At 53.7% G+C, this 11,943-nt stretch overlaps 1 protein-coding gene across 2 annotated transcripts; it reads right to left on the reverse strand.

The window, feature by feature from the left end:
* Window positions 1–87: 87 nt before the first annotated feature.
* On the reverse strand, window positions 88–11,330 carry ALOX12B (arachidonate 12-lipoxygenase, 12R type). Of its 2 annotated transcripts, none has more exons than XM_039847652.1 (15): window positions 11,146–11,330; window positions 9,503–9,707; window positions 6,984–7,065; window positions 6,782–6,868; window positions 6,550–6,672; window positions 6,099–6,202; window positions 5,603–5,775; window positions 5,224–5,367; window positions 3,961–4,164; window positions 3,626–3,712; window positions 3,138–3,307; window positions 2,771–2,892; window positions 933–1,033; window positions 554–724; window positions 88–371 (listed from the first exon to the last, which is right to left on the reverse strand). In XM_039847652.1, the coding sequence occupies exons 1-15, from the start codon at window positions 11,290–11,292 to the stop codon at window positions 192–194; spliced, it is 2,100 nt and encodes a 699-aa protein (XP_039703586.1). In that variant the 5' UTR covers window positions 11,293–11,330; the 3' UTR covers window positions 88–191. The 2 variants fall into 2 exon arrangements, with proteins under 2 accessions (XP_039703586.1, XP_039703587.1); XM_039847653.1 differs by having other exon boundaries at window positions 192–371; window positions 9,503–9,703; window positions 11,142–11,292.
* Window positions 11,331–11,943: the final 613 nt, after the last annotated feature.

Here is an 11,943-nt window from a genome sequence, read left to right on the forward strand (position 1 = left end):
CGATGCCAGCCCTTCTCTCCCCTAACCTGCACCTTCCTATCCACTAAACAACCAAGCCCACTGACAGACCCAAGGCTTCTGCTTGAAGTGTTTTTGTTATTGGTTTTTGTGGGGGTTTTTTTTTTTTTTTTTTGGTTTTTCTGAAAATAGCTCTGTGCAAGGCAGGGAGAGGTGAGGAGAGAAGGGCCATCCTAGATAGAAATGCTGTTCTCGATCAGCACGGGGTCCAGGTAGTAGTAGGGGATGGGGAGGCACTTGTTGCGCTGGCGGATGTTGTGCGATATCTGGGCCAGGCGCTGGCGCAAGGTCTCCATGCTCCTCCGTGGGACATCTTCCACAAAGTGAATGTCAGGGAAGTGGCCCAGGGTCCTCTGCGGGCACAGAACCAAGCAGCTGGGACACAGCAGGCCCCCACCCCTCTGCCCTTCCCCTTCAGGAGCCTCTTTGTCCCTGTCTTTCTCCTAACTGCCCCTCTTGGTAGCCCCTAGCTTCTGGCCCCTGCTGGCATGCTCCAGAGTTCCACCCCCATCTGCACCCTGAGGCCGCAGGTCACCTTGTCATCAGGCTCCCTGCTGAGTGTCCAGAGCACCAATAGGATGATGCATGTGGTCTTCACATCTGGCAACGTGTCCAGGAAGGTCTCCAGAGTGGTCAGCCCCTTGGCCTGCACTGGTGGGTTCCGCATGCTTGATGGGAAATTGGGCATCCAGGAGGTGAACTCCAGCTGGAGGTGCAGTAGAGGAGGGGTTCCGGGTCAGAGAGCACCCAGGGTCTCTCGAGTTTAAATTAAGATTGGGATTGATGCTGGGACTCAGATTGAGACAGGTTAGGCCTGACTAGGGATTATGGTGGAGCTTGGGTTTGAAGTTAGGACTGGGACTAAAGTTAGGTCTGGGGCAGGGATTGGGGCAGGGGCTGGTGAGCACAGGTACCTGCCCTGCGTTGACAGCTGAGTGTTTAGCAGAGCAAGTGTAGATGACGATGGTAACATATCGGATCAGCTCAGGCACTGTTCGCAAGCACACGGGGAAGCCTGAGGGGCAAGAGAAGGCCTGGGCAGCATCAGTCCTGCCCTGGTTCTGGCTGACCGGCAAAAGACGCAAACAAACCCAGCTCAAACTGTCATGCCAACACTTCGGGCTGCCACATCCCTGCCCCCATCCTGCCTGTTTGGCCCTCCTTTGGCCACAACCCAGTTCAGAGCACAAGCCTTGGGGAGGGGCCTCAATTGGCCTTGTTCAGATGTTCTACAGGGCTGCTCCAGGCACCTGCCTGAGATGAGACCCTCAGATCTCTCCTCCAGCTCCTTAGGGGGACCTCTCTGGTCCCAAGTCTCAGCAGGGGAAAGGCTTTAGAAGAATCCTAGCTTCCCTGCCCTGACTCGGTACAGCCCCTCATCCACTCCCTGTCATACATACACTTCTTTTGAGACTCTGCTCACTTCATATGGATTTCTCAGTAACCTGACTCTTGATTTCATACCTAACCAAGCTGCTAACTTCTCTCCCTGTTGTCCCACATACACAACCAGCCCTGATTGCCATGGCGACCCCAGGATCCGAAAGTCCAGCACAGTCAAACCAGACCCATTATCTTCGTCCCCAAACTGCTCCTCCTGTCAGGCCCCCAGATCAAGGAGTGACATGTGCCATCTACCCAATTGCAAAAACTCTAAACCTGGGATTCACCCTCGGCCCCTCCCTCCACCAACCTAGCCTCCATTGCCAAACTCAAACCAGTCACCAAGTCCTGTCATTTTTATTTCCCAACTCTCTCTGGGATTCTCTGTGTCCCCACAACCCCCACCCTTGCTGGGTTCCTGTCACTTCCCCCTTGGACACTACAGCAGCTTCCCAAACTGTCTCCTGACTGCCAGTGCAGCCTAATACTCTAAAATACAAATCTGATCTCCTTGCAAACACCTCCATAGCTCCCTCTGGCACTCAGAGTAATTCCAAACTCCTTAATCATTTTACAACCCAGCCGCTACTCATGAGTTCAGCCTTAGCCCCAGCTGGAGTCTGTCTAATTCCCCGCCCTCAGCTCTAGTTGCAAGGAGCTGTCAGCAGCTCCCAGAACTCTCCAATCCCACCTCTGCCATCTCACTGCTAACCTCCTCATCTTGCAGATCTTAGCTATGATCTCAGCTAAATCTTAGCTTACTGCTACCCCTCTTCCACTCTATGCACCACCCCTCCCCAAGCTGGGTTAGGTGCTTCCCTGGGCTCTTATCCTCCCCACAAACTGTGCTAGTCCTGCTATAGTGTAACTATCCCTTTACTTGAGCAGACTACCCTCCCCAAGACTGAAGTTCTTGAGGACAGCACCTTCACCTGTCTTGTTCCCTTTTGCCTCCCCAGTAACCAGCAATGTTCATCACATCACAGATGCTCACTAAATACTTGTTGAGTGGGTGCCCAAGTGGCATGACCTCAGGAGCTCTCCTTCCCTTCTAGAGCCTGCTAGCTCTCCACCAGCTCCTCAGTCCACAAAGATTTATTTCTGGGGTGGGGAACTGGAACCTCTCTAAGTCTCTACAGAGATGACCCAAAGCCCCTGAGCTCAGACAGGAACCAATGGCCAGCCACGCATTCTTTCCCAACCTCTCCGAGATGCTGCTGCTCCAAGAAACAAGGAAGGGCCTTGTCAAAATTTTAGGGCAGTGATTGGCCTCCTTCAGCCCTCAATAAGACATGCTTCAGCCCAGCCCAGGTGGGCCCACCCCATAACCCCAGGCCCCTGCTGGATGCCTGTGTGTCCAGGCCCATACCTGAGCTTTCACGCCCTAGTAGGCACTCCTTGAATATCTCCTGCACCCAGGACTGCAATTCTGGGTCACCCTCCACAGCTGCGTCACATGGGTAATAGTAGGTGATGATCTCTGTCACATACCTGACCAGAGGACAGGCCTCAGTATGCCTCTTGACCTCCCCAATTGTGCTGCTCCCACCTTCCCCAGAATGCCCTGCCCCAGAGCTGCCCCAGGCCTGTGGGTGAGCAAGTCCTGTGGGGCAGAGGTGGCAGGGGTGGCTCGCCAAGGCCAGAAGATGGCGCCAGACCCAAGCTCAGGTACTTAAAGGGTCCCCATGCCACCTCCAACATCCCAGGGTGTCCACCCACTGTTGTCCCGACCTTACCTTTCCAGTGCATCCCACACTGCCAAGCAGTCGTCGCGGTAATAATATCCTGGCAGGTCTTGAACCCCTCTCTCTATGAAGTCATTGGGGAGGTAGAAGCTGTCGTAGGTCATCTCTGACAGAGCCCGAACCATCAACTCAGCAAAGCCCTTCAGGCCCAGGGATGTACCCTGTCAAGGAGGAAGCAGACACTGGGGCTAGCGAAGTCTCTGCAGATCCTCCCAGCTGAGGCTCACACCTGCCTCACACATAGCGAGTGCTCCTTTAACCCCCGCCCAGCCTGCCCTGCCCCGGGAATCCTCACACGCCAGCCAGCAGACCCAGCCCCTGCCTCAGTGCCCTTGTAGACACAGCAGCCACTTTAACCAGTCCCCTCTCTCTATGCCCCTTCATGATCTAAAGGCAAGGGAGAAGTCCATGTTTTAGTCTAACTGTAAAGGCCAGAAGGAAAGCAAATATCTTGCTGGGCTTGGGGGCAGAAGTCTTACCCTGTCGGTGAGCCCCTCTTCATTGAGCAAGATGGCCCGACCAATGCTGTTGATCTGGACGGTGTATCGGGTGTGGGGGATGAGGAGCTGTGAGAGAAAGTAAGGAGGACAATGAGAGAAAACTGAAGTTATCCCCAAAAGGACCTCGGAACCCAATTTTTGCAACATCAGACCCCTTCACTTTGAAAAGTCCCTATCCCAAGTCCTCTTTTGTGGGCCCCCAGCTGTCTCCCCAAGTCTAACTAGAATCCCTCAGACTGCTGAGCAAGCAGTGGCTTTCTGTAGCCAGGTGACAGCAGTATGCTTCACAGAGGTCCATTTGCCCAAGTCCATACCTTGTAGAGGGGGTGGCACATGGGCAGCTGCCTTAGCACAGCCAGACAGAAGGCCTCAGCGATAAGGTGGGTCCCCAACAGGTGAGAGATGGCCTCATGGCAGAAGAACTCAGCGTTGCGTACCCATGTCTTGGCTAGCAGCCAGTCCCACTCGGAGTCACTGGGCAGGAAGATGGGGCTATTGGGCCCAGGGGTCTGGCTGAGCTGGGGGTGGGGAAGGAGGGAAGCTTAGGTGAGGGCAGAGACACACACATACAAAGGCCTCTACTACAGGAGGGAGACCAAGGGGACTCTGAGGAGGTAAAAACTCCGCCCCCTATACTCCAGTCCCTCTGGTCCCCTGAACATACCAGAACCTTTTCTTCCTCCTCACATTTGCTCTTGCTATTCCCACTGCCTATAGTACCTTCCCCTGTCCCTTTCTCTACCTGGCAGCTCCCACTGATTCTTCAAGAACCAGCTCACAAGCCACCTCCTCTGAGAAGCCTTTCTTATCTCAGCCCCACAGCTGCCACATTCAGCTGTGCAGGTCGTACATTGCACAGGGTACCCAGCTCCCTGGGGGCAGGGGAAGTCACTGAAATGTAGCCTATGCTGTTCTACTAACAAGCCAGGAGCATCAAGGCTTGACTGATCCCCTCCAGAAGGGTGACTTTTTCTAATTTGGACATGACCCTAATGGGGACCTCTGGGAAGGAAGCACTTCAGTTCTGCCAGACCAGACTCTCCAAGCAGCAGCTAAGTCTGATTAGTTCAGTATATCCGTGCTTATAAATACAGCATGCACACTATACACTTAGGTGCACCCATAGAAATCCAAGTTTATACATGGGTAGCACATGGGCAGCACACAGATGTGCACATGTAGGGACACACAGAGACTCAGCCCAAGGCTTACACACAGGGCCACACACCAAGCTCACCACTAGCCACACACACACATAGGGATATACGTAAGTATAAGTATATTCCCAGATGCAGACACAGGGACGTACACTCACATGGAGACTCATGCTTACACACAGATGCACACACAGGCACAAACTCTCACAAATAGGTGCACACACAGGGACATAAGGTTGACATGCACACACACACACGTACACACACAGGCTGACCTGGTCGCCATACACACAGATGGGGCATACATGTACACACACAGGCCCACACACTCACATAAGTGCACACACACATTCATGCACATACAGATGGTCACACACTGGCAACATGTCCACATAGTGGTGGCCCCTGCACCCCAGGCACCTGGATGGCGATGGGCATCAGGTTCCCTTCCGGGCCAAAGTGCAGCAGGCATAGGGGGGCACACTGGTATTGCTTGTGGCCGTTGAGCTCAACGGTGGAGATGCCCTCTAAAATGCGGTAGTCTGCCAGGTAAATGTTCCCCTTCTGGAGGAGAATCACGATAGGTGGGGAGGTAGGAGCACCCACACAGAGCACCCATGACCCACACTTTGGGTACAGAGTGCCCTGGCCCCCCAGATGCAGGGGTTGGCTAGGAACTAAGTGAGGTATGCAGGTGGGAGTGGAACTCTCTGTGGGCAGCGGAGGTGGGGAGAAACAGAGATGCCTGGGAAAAAGGAAAGCCAGGAGGCCGTGGGGTCTCTCCCCAACGGGGCCTCACCTCCAACTCTGCTTGCAGGCAAGTTCCCTCGCCCAGGAATGGGGCCACCATGTCGTCAGTGACCGGGAACTTGTCTGGAATCTGCGTACAGCGGCGGATCAGGCCTGGGTTGATGCCATTGAGGTACTGGTACCCAAAGAAGCTGTCCTCTGCCCAGTGTTCGGCCACATACTCTAGAGAGATGGCACGGGAGTGTCATGATGCGACCTGATCCCTCTCTGGGATAGAAAGGCATAAGGCCAAGGCCCGGGACAGAGGAAGGCAACGGACACCTGCGAGGAAAACGAAGCCTCCAGCCACCCCTTGAGCGGCCGGAGGGGCCCAGGGTGACAGTTTCCAAGGAGCCGCCAGAGGGCGACTCTTGCCTCCTGTTTGCCTGCAGCTCCCACCCTACTGCCCCAAAGTCGCGGTCCTGCCTCTCGGACGCCGCTCTGAGTTCCTTCCGCCAGAGATCACTGGACTCCGCATATTCCATTCGGAATGTCCCACCCCATACCGGAGATGACAGACTTGTAGGCAGGGAAAATTTTCTTAATGTCCTTCAGTCTCTTCCATGACCGTTTGCAGTCCAACAGGCCCCGGAGTTTCAATTTCAGTGACCTAGGAGATAGAATACGTCGGGAAGGCTGTCAGAGAGGTTGCCAAGTGCCCGCTAGGACCGTGGCAGAGCTGCCCTACACCATTTAGGTCTCTGAGTCTCAAAGTCACTGTTCTCTGCATCTCTGGGCCTCAGGGTCTCCCAAGCCCGCAGCTCAAGGTTTTTCTAGCTCTCGGCTTCTGAATGTCACCTCTCAGGTTCTCTGGCCTGTCTTTTCAGCTCACTCTGCCTTTCTGGCTAATTCCAACCTTTGAGGCTATGGCAGAGGCCAGCCTGGAGCAGAGGAAGACGGGCAGTCTTCACAGAAGCCCTCACTCCCGCCCCCCACCCGCCCCACACACACACTCACATGGGCCCCAGGCGAAGAAAGAAGGAGGCTGTCTTGATGAAGGAGTAGCGAAGATTTGAGTTCAGGAACCTGGTGGCCTTAATGTTGATGAGAATCGGGAATCCAGGGACATAGCCATTCCACCTGGGAGAAAGAGTGCAAAGCTGGGAACCTGGGGTTCGGGGCTTGAGAAGCGGGCAGAGCCCAGGGGTCTGTCATGGGAGGGGGCCCCAGGGCAGCCTCAGGTCCTTACTCAGGCCGGTTGGGGTTTCTCCGGACAGGAGGGTGGTAACTGGGGATGTTCACATAGTTGGGCAGGCCGGGAACAAAGACTCTCCAGCTGCAAAGAGAAGCCAAGATGATGGGCCCTAATGCCAATGAACCAAACCCAGTGACATAAGGCAAAGCCATCACTGGCCCCCAACCACCCTCAGCCTCTGCCACCCTCCCCTCACTGGTAGAAGTCCTGCTTGGCTCTGATCTCCTCCTGTCGATGCTCCAGAAGGATTGGGAGTGTGTCATCTGCTGTTGTCTTCCCTGTGGGGATTCCAAAGAGGGGGCTCAAGGTCAGAACCCTGGCCTCTGCCTGTCCCTGCCCACTTCAGGCATCAGAACTCAGTTTCTGCCTCCCAGGTCGGCTCTGGAAAGTCCACCTTGGGAGAGGGCGGGTGTGTCTCCTCCCCAAAACTCAGAAGAAAGGATCAGGTGCCACCTTCTTCCCCCTCGTTCTACCCCTCAAGCTGGGCCCTGCTGCTGTAGGGAGGTACCTCTTCCATATCTACTGAAATAGCAGTTATTTAGCACTTACTAGGTATGGGGCACTTTCTAAACACTTTCCTTACGTTAATAATTAAAATCACACAAGAGCAACCTTATGAGGCAGGTGACAAATGTTATAGGCTCACAATCTGCTCTCCACAATTCCAAAATCCAAAGGCTATGCATATCAGGTTGATTAGTTTTTTCCACAAGTTAGGCACAAATTCCTTGGTCAGAAAAACATGCTCAAAATTTAGTTGAGGCTATAGACAGTATTTAACTCATTTGGTGCATAGTTTTTGCTGCAAAGATATTATCATATTTGATTAAGGGGTGCCCTGGTGGATACATCACATAATATGTGGTGCGTAAATATATACAGAAGATATATATTTATATCACTCACCCACCACCACTAACAACCACCAATATACTTCTGATCACTCACCCACCACCCACTAACAACCACCAATAGTTGTTAAGCCTTTTTAAAACTCCTTTTAGAGGTTGTCTTATTGGATTCTCACATCAACCCTAGGAAGTAGCTTCTGTTATTAGCCCCATTGGGATGAGGACATTGAGGCTTAGAAGAATTTGGCAGTGGACCCAGATGTCTGCTAGTACATGGGGGAGCTAAGATCCAAATCCAGGCCTGTCTTCCTTCAGCATCCTGGTTGGTAATCCCAGGCTTGCATGTGCCTATCACTGCAGCCCATTATTTTCCCTCAAGGCCCCTTTAGCCAGCCTCTCCCTCCTCCAGCTGCCTCAGCATTCTAGGTGAACAGTGCCCCCCTGGAGTTGTGAAACCCAGAACACCAGCTCAGCCTCATCCCCAGGATGGGAGCCTTACTTTACCAAGGACCCAGCAGGTGACTCAAGTCTCCCTGCCCTGGTGTTGCGTGGCAGCTGCCCCACCTAACCCCATTCCTGCCCAGCCACCCAGTGTCACTCTGCCTGTCTCCTGCTTCCGTGCCACTCAGACCTATCACTGTGGGAAGATGCTCGGTATCCCTAGCGAAACCTTCCCCTTGGCTTTCCCACCCTCCCCCAAGCCTGCCTCCCTCTGTTCCTGCCTCTCACTGCCCCACCTCAGGCCCCATTCTCCTGCTCCCAAGGAAAGGCTCTCACCACAGGGAAATCAGAGTTGGAAGAGGGGTGGTCAGCTGTGGGGAGGATGGAGCTCCAGCACCCTGGGTCCCTTCAGCTCTGCCCTTCCCTCTCACTCACCTCAAGGGAGGCCAGAAGAAGCTCGGGTGGCAGAGCCAGAGGGACAAAAGAGGACAAGCCTTCAGCCCCCATGTAGCAGCCACATATTAGGAAGCTAGCCAAGCCTGCTAGACAAGGGCTCTGGCAGGATTAGACATAAATAGCTCAGGCACTCAGGTCCTGTCCCTCTTCCATAGGAACCAAGCAACTGGGAAAATAGCTGGACCACCAAGGAAAACTCCAACAGTCTGTATGAGTAACGAGGCCTCCTACTGGAGCGAGATGGAGCCTTACTGGATTGAGAAGAGACTTGGGGAGAGCAGTGAGTCCTGTTAGGGAAATTAGGTGTCCTATTGTGGTAACAGGGCATCCTTTGGAGTAATGGAACAACCCATCAGTCTAAAAGATGCTCAATTAGAAACCCAGGGCATCATAACAAGGCACAAGGCCTCCTGTTACAGTACTGTGAAGAACTGTTGCACTAACAGACTTCTTAATGAAACAAGGCAGCAAGCAGTTGGAGTACTCAGGCAATTGATTAGAGCAACGAGGCATCCGGTTATGGTAACAGACCCCTGCTGGAGTAACAGGGAGTCTTTTCAGAGTAGCAGGACACACTTTTGACATAAATAGGGCACCCTATCAGAGTTCTGAGGCTTGTACCCAGAGTAGCAAGGGGTCTTTTTAGAGGAGCTGGGTAGCCCATGGGAGTCCAGGGGAGGATGGTAGAAGTAAAGGAGAGCACACTTCAGGCAGAACCTGGGGCCTGAGATCCCGAGGGTAACCCCATGCCTCATCCATTTCTGTTCCTCAGGGTGCAGCTTGGGCTGGACCCAGAAAGGCAGCAATGACTAAAGTGATGTGTAAGAGTGGCAGGCGTTCCCGGGAGTCCCTGTGGGGCTGGCACCTGGCTGGCTTGTGGGGAGCCCAGAGTGGCCATCCTGGGGTAGTTTAGCCAGAGCAAGAGACCTGTCATGAAATGACATGAAATGGGGTGGTGAGGGCTTGCCTGTAGCCTCCCGGAGTGCCAGAGTCTCGTAGCCATCCATCCACTGGTAGGCGGGGAAGTGGTAGATGCGACCATTGGGCGCACAGATCTGCACGTAGTTGCAGTACCAGGAGTTCTTGGGAAAGAAGGAGTAGCGCTCCTTGTGTAGGCGGATGATGATGAGCTCCCCCAGGTCCTGCTGGCACTGGACAGTGTACTCATCTACCTGGGCAGAGCACAGGGCCAAGTGAGTGTGCAGGACTTGACCCCAGCTTCTCAGGCCTCCTATTGGTCTGGCCCCTCATCCAGGCCCTGCTCATGCTGGGAGACGCTCACCTCCCTGGACTGGGGTGACCCGATCTTTGGCTTCTCTCCCACCCCTCTAACCTGACTGTCCCCTGATGAACCCATCTACTCAGGGTTAGGCGGGACCCAGAACCTCCCTCTCTTCACCCTCAGCTCCTGAAGTCCCATCTTCCCACCCACATCTCCAGCCATCTGAGGCTGCAGGAGCCATGCAGACCTCTAGGGGCTGTTGTATAAAAGGGCCCAAGTGAATGTGTGTGAGTGAGAGGCAAGATGAGGTCTCCTGTAAAGACGCCTAGTCTTAGAGTGGGCAGATGTGGTCCAGCCAGCTCTTTTCTACCGTTTATCAATAAAGATGTGACGATTCAGAAATGGCCACATAATCAGAGTGACTTATTGAGGTCACATAGCAACAGATGACCGGACCTGACTCAAAGTCAGGTCTGAGGGCCGAGGGCCCAGCAAAGGGCACCTTCCATCATAGAACAGGTAAGCTCTCACTGGACTGACTGGTCTGATGTCATTTGAAATCACAGAGACTCCAATATGAATTTAAGCCGGTTATGATGTACCTTTACTTAGGAAGAGTGAGTAAGAATAGGAGAGAGAGGAATTGGAGTTGGGGGGAGAGAAAATGAGAAAGGATGAGGGAAGAGCGAGTGGAAAAGGGATGAGAAAGAAGGAGAGGTAAAGGGAGCGAGAGTGGGTTGAGAGAGGAGGGATGTGGGTTGAGTGATGAGAGCGAGGAAGAGGGAGAAAGAGAGAAGAAGTAGGAAAAGGGGAGAGAGAGAGATGAGGAATAACCAAAAAGCAAGGCGAAAAAACGGCGAGGGACCAGGGATTTAAAGGTAGGCTGCATGACGGTCCACCAATAAATACCAAGACCTGAGCCTCAGGTCCTAGGCAGGGACACTGGAAGGAGCCACTCATCACTGAGCCCCGACTTTTTTCCGGATTCCCCTCTCCCTCCTAGAGGAGAGCTCTTAACTCCTCCCCGGCTGAGCTGGTGTCCCCTCCTCTCCTCTCTCTCTTCTTCTACATGAATATTATCCATCCTTCATGCTCCCTCAGACATACACACACAATACTCACACATGGTTACATGGTATATACACACACACACTCACACACTCACACATATACATTTCACACATACAATTACACTCACATTTACTACACATGGCATACTAACATACACATACAGTCACGAACATACACCATACACTCCTTACACAACACACACACACGTATACCATTAATTACACATATATACAATAATATTACATACACCACACAGACACACATGCTCACATACATACAGCACACACATTCATACGTGGTCGCATATACACACTCACCGCCCCAGTTGCAAAGTCTCTCCCGAAGTGGTTCAGCAGCTGCTTATGGCTCTCTCCTTGGGTCCCGACGATGGTCAGCGAGATGGAGTCTATCGTTCCCGACAAAAAGTCGGTACCCGTGGCCACCTTGACTTTGTAGGTGGCCATGGCTGCTCTTCAGGAAGCAGGAGGGGGAGCTCAATTCCAGACACTGGGGTGCTGCACAGGGGTCCAAGCCAGGTATGGGAAGCCAAACACAGAGAGGAGTAGAAAGGGCCAGCCTCCCAAGGTAGTAAGGTGAGTCAAGGATGACTGGCCCCCCAGCAGCCCAGAGCATAGAGAAGCTGTTGCCCTTGGCGGGTCGGATGGCAGCCAAGCAGGCTGGGGCAAGGCCGTGCTCCTGGCGGGTGAGCAGGCTTCTGGGCTGCAAGCCCTCTGGGAGTTGGCAGGGAGGAACAGGAGGCAGGGAGCTGGGCCTGCCTCTGAGAGGGCGGATGGAAGATGCCTTAGATGAAGGAGACTTCAGGGTGGGGAAGCCAATCCAGCCTGAGTCAGGGCCCCACGGAAGTAGGGGGAGGGGTCTGGGTGGGGCCCCTAGATTTGTATCTGGTCTAATAAGCTCCTTCCTTCTGCCCGCCCCCATGAGCTGCGGAGCTGGGTACCTCTGCTAAGCAGAGCCATGAGCAGTGGGTTACTTGCATTGGTTCTGGGGCCCCCAGTGGGTAGGGACTAGGGGAGAGGGTGCAGCACAAACTCGCTCTGCAGCCAGTATGCTGCCTGGCCATTTCTCTATAGGAAATGGAGCAGGTAATGGCAGCA

The sequence above is a fragment of the Pteropus medius genome, unplaced genomic scaffold (genome assembly GCF_902729225.1).
Source record: "Pteropus medius unplaced genomic scaffold, Ma_sr-lr_union100, whole genome shotgun sequence".
Classification (NCBI taxonomy): Eukaryota; Metazoa; Chordata; class Mammalia; order Chiroptera; family Pteropodidae; genus Pteropus; species Pteropus medius.